Source organism: Patiria miniata, unplaced genomic scaffold (genome assembly GCF_015706575.1).
Source record: "Patiria miniata isolate m_02_andy unplaced genomic scaffold, ASM1570657v1 HiC_scaffold_2, whole genome shotgun sequence".
Taxonomy (NCBI): Eukaryota; Metazoa; Echinodermata; class Asteroidea; order Valvatida; family Asterinidae; genus Patiria; species Patiria miniata.
In genome coordinates this window covers 15,310,966-15,328,762 of record NW_024037058.1, presented here as the reverse complement: position 1 = coordinate 15,328,762, position 17,797 = coordinate 15,310,966, and the positions used below count along the sequence as shown (strand labels likewise).

Sequence of the window (17,797 nt, the reverse complement as noted above, 5' to 3'; positions counted from 1 at the left end):
CACAAATTGTATTCTCTAAAAGACAGAATTCAGATTTAAATTCAACTGGTGATTTGAATAAAAACAATTGGCTTTTTGTAAATGTGACGGTAAAAATAAGTTACCCTCCTGCCCCCTGTGTACTTTGAATATTTATCAGGTTCTTTTATTAAGTGTACAGTACTTTGAATATTTATAAGGTTCTTTTATTATTTAAATTAGCACAATGTACGCATTCCCGCGCAGCCCACATCCCGTTGCACTCTCACTTAATTCTGTTCTCGAGGTGTGACCAGCTCATGTTACTCCTCTCATTTCAGGTAAATTTCTGTTTAATCATTAACAATTACAATGACTATAATATTCATTCCTTACTTGTTAACCCTAACTCCCTAGGCTTTTTGCTACCGGGTAGGATGTAGCCTCAATCCTGCAAAATCCTCCAATTGGCCTCATGGAAAAATAGCATAGCCTCAATCCTGCAAATTCCTCCATTCTTTCTTGAATATGGTCCGTGGAGGGGGGAACCACTGCCTGAATCCTGCGGCAATGACTGTCAATATGTTGAGGCTTGGCCAGTGACATCCTGGAGCAGTACGGAGGATTTCAAGCACAATCCAGGCCTATATTTATGCATGGCTGAGCAAAAACAACACAAGGTCCGGCCCAAGACCTTGACAAAGTGCATCCTACGAAATCAGTAACGCACTTCTGCCATGTAACCTCAATCACTCCAAATTCCTCCACTTTGGAGGATTGGAGGATTGAAGGATTTTGAAGGATTCAGGGCAGTTAGGGTTAAATGATTTAGATTTCCTGTTAATCATGTATTTTCCTGATAAGAAATACTTTGTTTCTCTAAACAATTTGATGACGCAGTTTGATAAGAAAGCTTTATTTATTCTCTTTGACTTCTAATCTTGCGTCAATCCTCTTTGTAATTGTTAAACAAAGCCGCCTTTATATAATTCTTGTAGTTTTTGAGGTAAAATGCATCAGACATGTTAGATATACACCATTTTTTTTTATTTTTCGTTAATATGGATTTAGTTGCAAAATGGCGGCCATCCCTGATGTTTTGGCGCGAATCGCCATTTTTGTTTCGTTTTGTACTGTTGTTTTGTTTAGTCACATTCATAGTTCTGATATTAGTTACGACTGTTTGGTATTTGCTTTATACATTTTGATTAACAAATTTATAGAAACATATTTTGCTTTTAAGTATTTTATTCATTGTTTGTTAGTTTAAAAATTGGCACTCTCACTTCTGTTCTCGAGGAGACACCAGCTCATGTTTCTCTCTCCTCTCATTTCAGGAATAAAACAATTCAGAGAGATGTACATGTACATATGTAAGACTGCTTCCTCTTCCCTTCTTTGACTCCTAAACCCACAGTGTCACATAAATTTGAAAAAAAATAAATAATGTTTTTATACCTGAAAACACAATGTGGGACCAATAAAACTATTTAAAGATTATATACAACATACCCGGTACATGTACATGTACCGGTAGGCTTAATTTGCATTTAAAAAAAAAATAAACTACGTGTACCAAATACCTTACTTGACTGTAGGTAAATAATAGTCTCAAGCATTCTGTGAAAACGTTGCACTTGGTATTCTGTCATTTTTCAGAAAAGTCCAATTTTGTACTATTTTCCAACGATGGTTCGGCCGAACCATTGTTGGAACAAACAGCTTTTTTCAAATACCAGTACTGCCCCCGATTGACCAAATTCAATTAGTCCACATTTTGTTTGCAATCGGTTACAATCGGTGACAATTTCCTGATGGCTATAAATTGTTCCATAACTTTCCATTTCATCTAAAGTTTCGGGTCAGGGAACCAGAATATAAGAACAGCCGGTTGTTTTTTTTTCGGCATCCATGCACACAAAACTTTAAACAGGTCAGTGGAATAATATCTGTAGACAGTAAAATTACAGCAAAAGCAAATGTTGTGTAACTACCTTTAAATTTTGGAGGAACAATTTAATGTGTGAAAAAAAAGTCTACCAAATTCAAACTTGGCTCAGACAACGAAAAACATTGTTCCAAATAGTCAATCACAACCTTTTTTTTTTTAAGAATAAAAATAGCACTCTGAGCACAGTCATAACTAAAAACTATAAAGAAAGAATACACACAGATAAGGATCAAAATATTCCAACAAGGTATTTTTCCTAGAACTAAGTGTCTGTGTGATATTTTTAACTATGACGACCATGTTTATGTAAACAAGTATACACATTTGTATAGACATTGCATGTGTAAAGCAAACAAAACAAAAAGACCAGGGACAAAGGTGACGCACATGTACTTGAACATGTTCATAACAATTCCTTTTTAAAATGTTCCTCGCTTAAAGTTATTATTGGACTGAGATGTTCCACACCCTGTACGGATTCGATCACAAAATTTTTTTGTCTGACCACGACCCATCTGTTCATTGTACACGTATTATCCCAATCCTTTTTGACCCTTGTTTTATTGTTGTTTACAACGTTATTGTTTAATCCGCAGATACTGGGTCAGGCCATGACCTTTGAGTTTGACGTACTTCGGCAAATTGTCCTTGTGGCAGTAGATAGTACAGCTGATAATGAGTGTCGTATGTTATACATGTAGGTGCCCGGCAAATGGTGGTTTTGGAAAGTCCGAGACATTTGTCATGACAAGCCAAAATACCGGTACATGTAAATGTCAGTCTACATGTACATCTGTAAATGTCAGTCAACATACATGTAGATGTGTCTACTCATTTGTTTTTTATTAAATTGTAGTATTTTACACATTTGTATTGTACAGTATTTTCATGAGTTGTGAGTTTATGAAAGAGGCATCACCGTTGTTGAAGTATTTTCTTAAACTTGTACACAAAATCTGACATTTTTTTCAGCCATGAATTTGCAAGATTCAGTGCTTTTTTAAATTCCAATATATTTACAATGAATTATGATACATGTAACGGCATTCTTCCTTGTTTTTATCACAAGCGGTGCAGGCGGGGTAATGTCAGCCAGTGAAAATATCTAGAACCATTTACAAATTTCCATGGCTCCATTGGTTACCAAGAGTACCAAGGGCCGCCGTACGGTAGCCCTACAAGTACCAGGCCTAGCCTACTTTTACTTGTTTTGCCAACAAAATGCAAAAATCAACAATCTTCACTATCATCATTTTATTTTTAAGCTCTCACCAAGTTCATCGTGCCATTGCCAGAGCTAAAGCTATCCCCAGAAATCTAGCTCTCACGGGAAAGGCCCCTGATGCCATGGCCAAACCCATGATTCCCTTGGTTACCACGTTTCACCCCAATCTCCCTCCCCTTCGCAAAATCACTAATGACAATCATCATATCCTCCATACTTCAGATCGCCTTGCCCGCGCCATCCCCAACGGCCCCACATTGGCTTACAGGCGTCCTCGAAATCTACGGGACTTGATTGTTCGAGCTGAAGTCCCTTCCTTAGATGCATCCCCTCCCACCCAGCATGGTACTTTCAAGTGCAGTTCCAGATGTGTTGTCTGCCAGATTCATATCCAGGAGTCTGACTCCTTTTCTGGCCACTCTTCTGTCACTTCCCACAGAACCATTGGTAACATCACTTGTAACACCTCTAATGTCATATATCTCATTTCTTGCAGGGTCTGTGGAGTGCAGTATGTAGGTGAGACTAAGAATACGCTCAAGAAGCGTTTCTATGCCCACCGGTCAACGGTCAACACCAAGAAACTAGACACCCCTGTTGGTCATCACTTCAACCTGCCTAACCACTCCATTTCTGATATGATTTTGCAGGGCATTGAATCTCTTGGCCATCGCAAGGACTCAGTTCGCCTCAGCAGAGAGAAAGTGTGGATGAATCGTCTTCGAACTATTCAACCACATGGTCTCAACATCCAACTTGGAAATGATTAATCCTTTTCTTCCTCCATTGTCTTCTGTTACAGATAATCCACCTGGTCTTCCTTGTTTGTGTTTACCCATCTTCCCCCATCTTTCATCCCTTTCCACCTCAATACTGTCCCCCCCCCCCCACATCATCCCTTCACTCTCACACTCTAATGTCCGTTCCCACTCCCTGTGACCTTTGATCCTTCCCTTTTCTGGTCCCTCCCCTGTTTACACAAGACCCCTTGTGGTTTGCCATCTCCCTTTGTTTCTTTGTTCTCTCATCCATCCTCCCCTGCATCTTTCCACACCTTTCACACCTAATCCTCCTTTTGTGTTTCTTCTTTCAGCCCTGCATGTTTGTGTGCACCCCCATGTTAATGTATGTACCTCTGTCATTTCTGTTTTAGCCTCTGAAGAAGAACTTGCTAAGTTCGCAACGTCAGGCCACATTAATTTTAAGATTTATTTTTAAACTAGTTAGCCCATGTTAAAAAGGTGAGAAGTTGCCATGAATATTATTAAGCCAGTTTGGTGTTCCAAACATTTTGCACAAAAAAAAACTTTGGACAGCCAAGTGTTTTAGGTGTCTTGTGTCTAGATATGAGTCAAAGTTTCTATCTCTTTTGGACTGCACGAAAAATTACACGGAGATTTGGTTACCACGTCCCCCATAGCCTTGTGTGCATTTATCTGCCACGTTTATCCCGGGAAAAAAAAAGTTGAATCTCATAGTCATAAAAGTCACAGTGGGAAAAATGATGCAACCTGATGCCACTTCAGCGGTTGTGTACAAAGTCTATGGAGAGCCAAGAAAATGTTCTAAGTATTTCCTAACAAAATTGAAAATGTTTCTGTGGAGTGTCATGGCCTTGCGGTTAAGAGCACCCGCCTGTTGTTCTGGCATTTCAAGGAAACAAGGAGACTGCGTAGGGGGGGGGGGATCTGATAGAGGTTTTTCATATCCTCAAGGGAGTAGACCATCTGGGGAGCCATAGTCTCTTCACACCCAACACAAACACAAGAACAAGGGGACACTCAACAGCTCAATGAAACTAGAAAAGAAGAGATGAACCAACAGAGAGGGTGCGGCCGGCCAATACCAAAAGATGTCCATTTCAATAAAGTAAATGAAACATAAACACAACTCACAAAATAATGATCCACCACTCCGATCCTCAGTCCTCACATATCTGGTATCCCTCTGTTGTTTATGACAAGATAATGTCATTACCTACACAGCCCTACTTGAAATGGTGTAGTCCAAGCTTTGTGCGAAGTCAAGATGGCGGACAACGGCCGTGCAAGTGAAAGGTCATTTTTTCGGGTGAAAATACTATATTTTTAACAACGAAATGGAAACTCAAACCAATGGAAATTCTCTTTTATTCTATGCTTTACAATTATATACCATTTTTGTTAATTCAGAATGTGTTTTGGATGTGTTGACGGTGTGTTGACGCTTCTGTCATGTGTTGACGTAGCTCTACTGAGTGGAGCGTTGAATTACGGGTACCCCTCCATACAAACGCTCCACCGATTTGCCATACTTTGGTAGCACCATACACGGTCGTCATGACGGTATGCATTTTGTGCATGCCCTCGCGAGGACAAGGCCCAAAAAAACTGATAAAGAAAATACAAATGAGGAAGACAGTAACCCTGGATAGATCCACACATTCATGACATTCCATATGACCCCTCAAATTGTTTCAAACAACCGGTAATTTTGAAAAAAGAACAAAATAGTCTGAACTTACCGCTCACAATTTAATGTGTCTGCCGAGTTGCACAGTCTATTTCACTGACATGACATGCATAATTCATTGCGCGCGTGTGTGACGTCACTATTGAAGAAAAACAAGTCGCTGATATGTGCCCCGCACCAAAAACCCACAGTCAGACGGCGCGGGGCACATATGACTACATAAAACAGCTATTGAGTAAGCGCAACTTGTTTTTCTTCAATAGTGACGTCACCCACGCGCGCAATGAATTATGCATCAGTCATGTCAGTGAAATAGACTGTGCAACTCGGCAGACACATTTAATTGTGAGCGGTAAGTTCAGACTATTTTGTTCTTTTTTCAAAATTACCGGTTGTTTGAAACAATTTGAGGGGTCATATGGAATGTCATGAATGTGTGGATCTATCCAGGGTTACTGTCTTCCTCATTTGTATTTTCTTTATCAGTTTTTTTGGGCCTTGTCCTCGCGAGGGCATGCACAAAATGCATACCGTCATGACGACCGTGTATGGTGCTACCAAAGTATGGCAAATCGGTGGAGCGTTTGTATGGAAGGGTACCCGTAATTCAACGCTCCACTCAGTAGAGCTAGTGTTGACGTAGCTGGAGTTACCCAGCCCTGAGTTTTATCATTGGGTTGTCTATAAGGGCTCAGTGTTCTCCAACATGTAGAACAAACCTGGCGCCCCGCCATGCTTTCTTCGGCGCCCGCCATGTTTAAGAAGTCCCCGCCAAGCTTTAAAATCCTGCCGCCAGGTTTAATTTTTTTTGACTCTACAGTGTACATTTACAACTAAAATAATTGAATTCAGTTGTTTTTCCACACATTAACAATGTTTTTCGATGTCATCCCAGCCCGATCAGGGTTGTCTTAAAATCTCGCTGAATCAATCACACGCACGGCCGGCCGTGTAAACACCAGCGATTTCCCATGCACCCGTACGTACTATACTATAGTACGCGCGATGTACTCGCACACTGACAACTGAATCCCCAGTTCCGGAGTGTGCCGATACTTCAAGTAGCGACAACCCCGCCGCAAAAATATATATCTATATTAGTACACACACACACCAGCAGGAGTACGTACGGCAGATCTTACGTACGTGCAGCCAACCGACTTTCTTTTTCTCAGTGCTTGCACGCGCGGTACACAATATAATACGCATTGATGTGTACGAGGCAAACGAGCTCGAGGCCAAAACACGCATGCACATATACATCATTACATGGTGTTCCGATCATGCCGATTGTCAAAAGTTATAAATAGCGATCGTGTATCGGCCCGGTTCCCTAAGAGAACAAATTCCACTTTTAATTTATTTGACTTACCAAACTAGTTGGCGACATTTAAGAACATACAGGTAGGTCATAAATAGAGGGAAATTTGGGGGGGGGGAATGACGATGACAACGACAAAACGCAACATGAAAATAAAGATGACGATCGTATGGCACCGGCACCACCCATAAAATCGCGTTAAAAAAAACGTAATTTGTATCCCATTTTGTTTTTCAAAATTACAAAAAGGGGTCATTTGATCTGAGAGAAGTCTGTTTTAGGTTGAAAAGGAAATTTTTGAATGCTAAAAAAATCGGGGGAACTGGCCTGGAGAATCGCCTCAGATTGCACCACAGAGCATCTAGAATCCAAAATTTTCCCGGGGCCCTTAAGCGGGCCCCGGACCCCACGCCGTGAGGGCTTCGCGCTCCGCGCTCGCAGGAGTCCCCGCCGACCCAAGCGCCAACCTTTGATTTTCAAAGTTGGAGAACACTGTAAGGGCTGGAGCGAATTTTTCTCGTAACTTGTAGTATTTGCAAAAATTTTGGAAAATGTTCAATTTTGTCCCCGTTACACACTAATTGCAACTGCAACTCACCCCAAACTTGCCTGGAATAACCATTACACAGGTCCTTGAAGTAAAAAACGATCCACGATGAAGATTCAGCCTACAATTGCAGTGAAAACAGGAGGAATAACCGCTAACTTGACAATCTTGCTGGATTGGCCAGGACCGCAATTGGTTTGTGCACAAAAAAAATTGTGTACAATGAATGGCGGTCGATTTTAAAACAGGCACAGAGCTAGAGAGAGCGATCGCTGTCAACTACTCGTTTTGCCGGCTGCGCTGGCTGTTGGCGCATGACGTCACGCGGAAGCGTAACACCCGATGACTGTTTCATGCACTATTGGATGCGGTTCCAGTACCAAAGCTGTGATGCGAGTGGTAAACCTCATATTAGTGCATGAAACAGTCATCGGGTGTTACGCTTCCGCGTGACGTCATGCGCCAACAGCCAGCGCAGCCGGCAAAAACGAGTAGTTGACAGCGATCGCTCTCTCTGTGCCTGTTAATCGACCGCCATTCATTGTACACAATTTTTTTTGTGCACAAACCAATTGCGGTCCTGGCCAATCCAGCAAGGTTGTCAAGTTAGCGGTTATTCCTCCTGTTTTCACTGCAATTGTAGGCTGAATCTTCATCGTGGATCGTTTTTTACTTCAAGGACCTGTGTAATGGTTATTCCAGGCAAGTTTGGGGTGAGTTGCAGTTGCAATTAGTGTGTAACGGGGACAAAATTGAACATTTTCCAAAATTTTTTGCAAATACTACAAGTTACGAGAAAAATTCGCTCCAGCCCTTATAGACAACCCAATGATAAAACTCAGGGCTGGGTAACTCCAGCTAGTGTTGACGCTGTGTTGACGCTTTTTAGTGCAACCCCCATATTCATTCACATGTTATGTGAATAAATATGGGGCATGTCAGCTGGATTTACTCAAGCTAGTATAACACGAGCTACGGCTCTTTACCCCATGGCCAACTTACAGGCAGCAGCTAGTGGTTGGCCGTCTACAGCTGGTGAGATACAGGTGAGAAACATGGTAAGAAGCTAGAACGCAAGAAGTTTGCACACATGAGGACCAGACTACCATCGTCATGATCGTCCACAGAAACACAGTGTTATAAAACTTCACTTACCCTCCTCAAAATGGCCACAACTTCTGAGCTCTGCCTGGGAAATGTTGGTGTCATACACGATCTTCTTTAGCTGCTTTGTTAGATTATTAAATTGCCTAAATTCCCAAGGCAAATCACGAGTTTTAGCTCGCGAACCGCTCCTGCGGTCCGCCATTGTCGATTCACGTACGATATCGAATATGATCGATTCTGGTGACCGTAACGTGATGGCAAAATTCTGCTAGATACACTTTAAAAATCTGCTAGATTTAACAAAAATCTGCTTAATCACATATTTTTACACGACATACAATCAGATGTAAAAACAAACATCATAAACTTTTCTTTAAAAAAATGTAACTTTTTTTTTACATGTGGTCTAGCCTGGCTGCACTGGCAATGGTCTGAACATGGTCTAACCATGGAGCTATACGTATACTTTACTGTGACCATATTAGTACCAATATGATACAGTTCAGGGAACCTCACATAGAAGCTTTTTCATATTAATCAGCTACATTTTTCAAATCTGCCATAGTTTCCTGTCAAGTCACCAATTTTACAGAATTCTACTAGAAATCTGATAAAAAAAATAATTCTGCTAAATTTTTTGTCAGACTCGGGGTTTATTTGGAAAATTCTGTCAAATGTAGCCGAAATTCGGCTAAAACGGTCACTCTATTAAAGCATGAAAATAAATAGGGTCGTTTTCCATTGTTGTTGTCATTATGCGCATGTTCAGTGTACGTGTTTGGCCATGTCGGGCAGTTTGGTTTGTAGCTACGGCTTTGCTGTGGTATGCACGTGCGGTGCAACAGGGTCTAGCCGTAGAGACAGCATAGCAGGTTTCGCGAACGACTTTTTAAGCTGTGAAAATCCGACTTAGCCTTCAGCTGTGGCTTCTTCGGTTACATCTTTTATCAAAACATTTACGGCATTTAACGGTCCAACAAAATAAAAATACTCTGAGCCTTGGCCTCATATTATAGGATTTGATCTTCATGAAGTACAATACGGCCTGTTGTTGATTCAGAGTCCAAAAAATCAGGGAACTAAAAATGATACCGGAACGAAGCCGAGGTTTACAAAACCCGCTTGATTTCTGCCCACGGCCACCAATAGAGGGCTCACCTCAGCCCTTTACTTCGAAAATAAAAAATCGGGACAAAAACAATATTTCTCTTTTTTCTCGGTTCTCTTTTTTTTTTGGCATCCAACTGGAAATTGCCATAAATACAGGTCACTTACACTTGCTTTAACCGTATCCATACACACAACTAATTTTCGGAGGGGGAGTGCTGGCAAACGGGGTCGGCCTTTGGGAATTCGAAAAGCGGCGGGGGGGGGTCTGGACCTCATTGGACGCGCGCTGGGGCGCCTTTTCCATTTGTATTATGTTTTCTATTCAAAGGGGAGGAGTTGACTACTGCATCTTTTTAAAAATTCATCTTCATTAGTAAAATCCACATCTTTAATTTTTTTGTGGTAAAAAGTTAACTACTCCCCCCCCCCCCCCCCCCGCCACCATCAACACCACCACCACCGCCCACTCGCCCTCACGGATCCACCAGGAATTAATTATATCAGGCCACTTTAGGTTTAAGAGGACACGGATACCATGACTGTTGTTTAAAGTTTGGGGGAAATGCCCCACTCTTGAATGCACCCAGTTTCTACATGTTGTCTTTTATGTAGGCATGCGCATGGGCGTAGCCAGACCTTGAATTCAAGGGGACAACAAAATTGCCGACTGATTAACAAGTGCTGGAAGCTAAGGTGTAGCCAGGAATTTTTCCCCGGTCACCCGGCCGCGCCGCCGGCAAAATCGATAAGCGGAGGGATCGAAGGTTGAGTACATCTTAAAATAGAGCGTGTAATAAGTCGACCTAAAAAACATGCGAGATTTCACGAGAAAACAGCACATCCGGCCGGCCGGGCATAGTGTAGGATCTAATAATGTCTATTTTGTGTCCTGACCGGGCCCATCCAATCAAGAGCAATAAATTAATGGGTATTTCGAACGAAAATTAGAAAGCATTATATTGAAAATATTGCCGTGCGAATTTATATCCTTTATTTTATAACAATTTAAAGTTGTTAACCTCAACTTCCGTTCAATCGATCATATCATGCAGATAACATACACGCTCTATTGAATACTGGTAAATAAGCGGAAAAGACTGCTCACTGTACAGTCGGACAAAAAATGAATTTTCGTACCCTCATTTGTCATGATGTTTGGCATCAAAAGATTTCATTTCATAAAAAAAATGACAATTAATCAAGCTATTATGACGGTAACAATACAGGATTTTATTTGCATAAATACAATCCTAATGGAAGTCAACATGGATTATTAACGTTTCAAACACTAGATTGTTACGATCATATTATATTTATAGCTCTACGGTTTCTCACGCCATTCAAACTACTCATGCTACACATCGTGAAAACTAATTGCACGAAATTTCAATTTAATCCATTTTGTATTTCTTGAGTAGTTCATCGGAAACGAGGTTGTTCTTTTTCTTCACTTGTGCAGCATCCGTATTGATGCGTTGTCGAGACCACTATTGATGTGGCGCGCCCTCTATTATAGTGGTCTCGATCTCCACCATCAAACCCGATTGCGGTCCAACAACTCAAGAAATACACGTAACATTAAAATGAATTTTCGTACACTCATTTGTCATGATGTTTGGCATCAAAAGATTTCATTTCATAAAAAAACGTCAATTAATCAAGCTATTATGACCGTAACAATACAAGATTTTATTGCAACAAATACAATCCTAATGGAAGTCAACATGGGTTTAACGTTTCAAACACTAGATTGTTACGATCATATTATATTTATAGCTCCACGGTTTCTCACGCCATTCAAACTACTGATGCTACACATCGTGAAAACTGATTTCACGAAATTTCAATTTAATCCATTTTGTATTTCTTGAGTAGTTCATCGGAAACGAGGTTGTTCTTTTTCTTCATTTGTGCAGCATCCGTATTGTTGAGACCACTATTGATGTGGCGCGCCCTCTATTATAGTGGTCTCGATCTCCACCACCAAACCCGATTTCGGGCCAACAACTCAAGAAATACACGTTACATTAAAATGAATTTTCGTACACTCATTTGTCATGATGTTTGGCATCAAAAGATTTCATTTCATAAAAAAACGTCAATTAATCAAGCTATTATGACCGTAACAATACAGGATTTTATTTGCATAAATACAATCCTAATGGAAGTCAACATGGATTTTTAACGTTTCAAACACTAGATTGTTACGATCATATTATATTTATAGCTCCACGGTTTCTCACGCCATTCAAACTACTGATGCTACACATCGTGAAAACTGATTTCACGAAATTTCAATTTAATCCATTTTGTATTTCTTGAGTAGTTCATCGGAAACGAGGTTGTTCTTTTTCTTATTGTATTATTTCCGTATTGATGCGTTGTTGAGACCACTATTGATGTGGCGCGCCCTCTATTATAGTGCTCTCGATCTCCACCACCAAACCCGATTTCGGACCAACAACTCAAGAAATACACGTTACATTAAAATGAATTTTCGTACACTCATTTGTCATGATGTTTGGCATCAAAAGATTTCATTTCATAAAGAAACGTCAATTAATCAAGCTATTATGACCGTAACAATACAAGATTTTATTGCAACAAATACAATCCTAATGGAAGTCAACATGGGTTTAACGTTTCAAACACTAGATTGTTACGATCATATTATATTTATAGCTCCACGGTTTCTCACGCCATTCAAACTACTGATGCTACACATCGTGAAAACTGATTTCACGAAATTTCAATTTAATCCATTTTGTATTTCTTGAGTAGTTCATCGGAAACGAGGTTGTTCTTTTTCTTCATTTGTGCAGCATCCGTATTGATGCGTTGTTGAGACCACTATTGATGTGGCGCGCCCTTTATTATAGTGGTCTCGATCTCCACCACCAAACCCGATTTCGGGCCAACAACTCAAGAAATACACGTTACATTAAAATGAATTTTCGTACACTCATTTGTCATGATGTTTGGCATCAAAAGATTTCATTTCATAAAAAACGTCAATTAATCAAGCTATTATGACCGTAACAATACATGATTTTATTTGCATAAATACGATCCTAATGGAAGTCAACATGGATTTTTAACGTTTCAATTAAACACTAGATTGTTACGATCATATTATATTTATAGCTCCACGGTTTCTCACGCCATTCGAACTACTCATGCTACACATCGTGAAAATTGATTACACGAAATTTCAATTTAATCCATTTTGTTTTTCTTGAGTAGTTCATCGGAAACGAGGTTGTTCTTTTTCTTCATTTGTGCAGCATCCGTATTGATGCGTTGTTGAGACCACTATTGATGTGGCGCGCCCTCTATTATAGTGGTCTCGATCTCCACCACCAAACCCGATTTCGGGCCAACAACTCAAGAAATACACGTTACATTAAAATGAATTTTCGTACACTCATTTGTCATGATGTTTGGCATCAAAAGATTTCATTTCATAAAAAAACGTCAATTAATCAAGCTATTATGACCGTAACAATACAGGATTTTATTTGCATAAATACAATCCTAATGGAAGTCAACATGGATTTTTAACGTTTCAAACACTAGATTGTTACGATCATATTATATTTATAGCTCCACGGTTTCTCACGCCATTCAAACTATTCATGCTACACATCGTGAAAACTAATTTGACGAAATTTCAATTTAATCCATTTTGTATTTCTTGAGTAGTTCATCGGAAACGAGGTTGTTCTTTTTCTTATTGTATTATTTCCGTATTGATGCGTTGTTGAGACCACTATTGATGTGGCGCGCCCTCTATTATAGTGGTCTCGATCTCCACCACCAAACCCGATTTCGGACCAACAACTCAAGAAATACACGTTACATTAAAATGAATTTTCGTACCCTCATTTGTCATGATGTTTGGCATCAAAAGATTTCATTTCATTAAAAAACGTCATTTAATCAAGCTATTATGACCGTAACAATACAGCATTTTAATTGCAACAAATACACTCCTAATGTAAGTCAACATGGATTTTTAACGTTTCAAACACTAGATTGTTACGATCATATTGTATTCATAGCTCCACGGTTTCTCACGCCATTCGAACTACTCATGCTACACATCGTGAAAACTGATTACACGAAATTTCAATTTAATCCATTTTGTATTTCTTGAGTAGTTCGTCGGAAACGAGGTTGTTCTTTTTCTTCATTTGTGCAGCATCCGTATTGATGCGTTGTTGAGACCACTATTGATGTGGCGCGCCCTCTATTATAGTGGTCTCGATCTCCACCACCAAACCCGATTTCGGGCCAACAACTCAAGAAATACACGTTACATTAAAATGAATTTTCGTACACTCATTTGTCATGATGTTTGGCATCAAAAGATTTCATTTCATAAAAAAACGTCAATTAATCAAGCTATTATGACGGTAACAATGCAGGATTTTATTTGCAACAAAATACAATCCTAATGGAAGTCAACATGGATTTTTAACGTTTCAAACACTAGATTGTTACGATCATATTATATTTATAGCTTCACGGTTTCTCACGCCATTCAAACTACTCATGCTACACATCGTGGAAACTGATTACACGAAATTTCAATTTAATCCATTTTGTATTTCTTGAGTAGTTCGTCGGAAACGAGGTTGTTCTTTTTCTTCATTTGTGCAGCATCCGTATTGATGCGTTGTTGAGACCACTGTGGCGCGCCCTCTATTATAGTGGTCTCGATCTCCACCACCAAACCCGATTTCGGGCCAACAACCCAAGAAATACACGTTACATTAAAATGAATTTTCGTACCCTCATTTGTCATGATGTTTGGCATCAAAAGATTTCATTTCATAAAAAAAGTCATTTAATTAAGCTATTTTGACCGTAACAATACAGCATTTTAATTGCAACAAATTCACTCCTTATGTAAGTCAACATGGATTTTTAACGTTTAAAACACTAGATTGTTACGATCATATTGTATTCATAGCTTCACGGATTCTCACGCCATTCAAACTACTCATGCTACACATCGTGAAAACTAATTGCACGAAATTTCAATTTAATCCATTTTGTTTTTCTTGAGTAGTTCATCGGAAACGAGGTTGTTCTTTTTCTTCAATTGTGCAGCTCCCGTGTTGATGCGTTGCCGAGACCACTATTTATGTGGCGCGCCCTCTATTATAGTGGTCTCGATCTCCACCACCAAACTCGATTTGGGGCCAACAACTCAAGAAATACACGCAGTGGCGTAACCACGGGGGGCGTGGGGGGGGGGGGGGGCGCGTTTCGGTGTCCAAACTATCAACTTTGATAAAAGCACCTTGTACACCTATAAATAATTCAATATGAAACTCGAAAATCAGAGTTTTGTCCGAAAATCGGTTTACATTATTTTGTCAATAAATGCATTTACCAAAAACAGATCGATTTATCACGATCGTGTATCACATATACGGGAAGCACAATACACAAGTGCTCATGAACAGTGGACTCGGTCCACAATATAGATATAACAGCTTGTCGCACAAACTAACCAACAGTCGAAAACCAATTAATAAGGGTATATTGCATGTGAGTTTTGAAATATTTTCAGATTACCTCAAAGTCAGATAACCAATCTACCATACAAACTTTATTTTATTCAAATAGATGCATTGGAACAAACACTATGCTTCGTCGAACTCAAGGGTTGGAAATCGTCTTGGGCCACTTTCCGTGAAAGTGAAAAACGGCAGTTAGAGAAACACACAAACACAGGATGGGTCAAAAGGGTTAGTGCAGCTTATCAGTTTATCATTTGGACAATTTTTTTTTTTGGAAGACGATGAGATATCAATAAATAATAAAAAAAAAAGTGGCCCAAGTGTTTTTTTTTTAAAGTCCTGTATTGTGATTGCTGTATCTTTTGAGCAAAACATCATAATAAAAAAAGGCATTTTGGAAGACCAATTATTCTACTCAGCAATACATTAGACACGATTTTGAATATTTTCTGAAAATATGCCCGATTCGGCTGTTAGGTTTTTTGTGGGACAACCTGTAGGTACATGATCACGAACGCCATGATGCTTCGTCGCAGGCTAGTTTCTATGATGTAAAGGACAAAAGTTCACGTTGGCCGTAGGTATAAGTAGATTTGAACTTGCAACTGACGCGTTATGAGTTTGGCCGCAATGTTATGGGCGCCGACCAATAAATGAACCGCCGTAAGCCCCAGTGATGAATCACCAAATCACACAAAAAAGTCACAACTCTCCAAGGTTTTTAAAACACACATCATATAAAATTGTGTTTCGTCATCTTTCATTTTCTGTTCATTTTGGGGGGTAACTCCACGGGGGTAATTCTCCCTTCTGGGAGAAATTTCTATCCAAAGATGATCACCAAAAGTAGTCAGAAGCCATCGCCATCTTCCAAAATTATGCCTACGCTACATTGCAAAATAGAGCAATTTTTGGGCCCATATTTTATCAAAATGTCACAATACACGCTCGCAGTTCGCAGCTAATGGTTCCAACCTTCTTTTTGTAAACTGTCAAGTTCATGGTCCAAAGCTCAAATAGAGAACTTGAGGGCATGCAAATCAATATTTGTCCGGTGTATTAAAGTTTGGCCTGTTCGCTGACATGCACAATTTGTTATACCTGAAATCTTGCTATTGCTCCAGGACCACTTTTAAGGCAAGAAGAATGAGCCATGTTTAAAAAAAAATGATGCGACAAAATGAGGTCGATATCAGGTTTGAACATGTGCATGCAGCTTGACCTGCTCAGCTGTGTGTTAAAGTTAGAGCGCCCCCCAACCATTTTTTTTTTTAAATTTGCTGCAATCGTCGGATGGCCTCTCGGCTATCGAAAAAAAAAAAATTGTGGATCAGACCTTGATGCGCCCTTTAAAATGCTGGTTCCCCCCCCCCCAGGACCCGCCCGTTATAGAAACTCACTGTCGCGGCATGCATGGGCGCCTCCATTTTTGAAAGTCTAAAGTGAATCCGCACCGTATGTATGCGATTTTGTATTGGATATGCAAATTTTGACCTTGCCTCTCGTTTCTCTTGGGCATTGTGCTTTTGCACACAATCGGGTCGCTCTTCCTCATTCTGACTGTCAACATTCCACCTCCTGACAGCTTTCATCCTTGGTATAGCTTTGTCTGCCACATATGGTACTCGCAACTCTTTCTCTGGGCGTTGCCAATTGCGTAGTCAATGATGAGTGTTAATAGTTGAACTCCTAAATGATGACGATGATTTAGCCTGGATCGCCGATGATGACCTCAAAACTGCCCCTCACGGTAGCCTATTTATAGGAAAAAGGTATAAAAACGCGAGAAGGATCCAAGCGCTGTCCAAACAGAGACCGGACAGTCCAATGTTACCCATCCCGATCAGCTTCTCAGAGCAACTGAAAATATACTCATTTTAAAATGTTTGATTTTTATGCCGGTTCTTGCAAGTGTTTATATTTTGTTTTATGCAAACGGTCAGGTCTCATTTGAAGAATCCAAATTTCGAACCTTAAGTTTTGGGTATATTAACACGTCTCAGCTGTATCAATCAAGCCACACACCTTTAAAGTGTCCTCAGTATTAATGTACCCTTGAACCAATTGAGGAAGACTATGTAGAGTAAATCAAGTGATTTGTAGTTTATTCGCTGATTCAATACAATTGTTTTCAAAGGCATTTATCAATTTATTGAGTTTTGTCGATGATGGATATTAATCATAGGAACCTGTATGTAAACTCGTTAGTGATGGGTGTGTGCATGGGGAGATTTAGACACAATTTTAGACGTATCAATATTTTCAAAGTAAAACAAATAAAAAGCATCTGATTTAAATCAAATTAATCCGATTTAAAAAAAAAATGGAATTCCTCTTTATTTTAATAACTGAAACAAATTCTTTAAAAAGGCACTTCCTTGGCAAGCGGCACATTTCGAATTTTTGGTCCCCCCCTTTGGCTACGCACCATTATGAGGACAAGAACCGGAAGTCGGGCAACCGGGTCACCTCTTGCAGCAGAGAGTTTCTTCCAGCGAGCGCTGCGGATGAAATACTGAAGTTTAGTTCTTATGTTGGGCGTTGGACTCTCCGTCCATCGCCGCTCAACAGCTGAATTTTGTTATTTTCATTTTTT

The 17,797-nt window shown here is 39.8% G+C and overlaps 1 protein-coding gene across 1 annotated transcript in view; it reads right to left on the bottom strand.

Moving 5' to 3' along the window:
* LOC119726649 (dual serine/threonine and tyrosine protein kinase-like) overlaps positions 1-8,815 on the bottom strand; it is a 36,231-nt gene extending 27,416 nt beyond the window's left edge. The window contains exon 1 of the mRNA XM_038198410.1: positions 8,609-8,815. Within this exon, the coding sequence (XP_038054338.1) occupies positions 8,609-8,762 (154 nt within the window). The 5' untranslated portion in view covers positions 8,763-8,815. The remainder of the gene's footprint in view (positions 1-8,608) is intronic.
* Between the last annotated feature and the right edge of the window lie 8,982 nt (positions 8,816-17,797).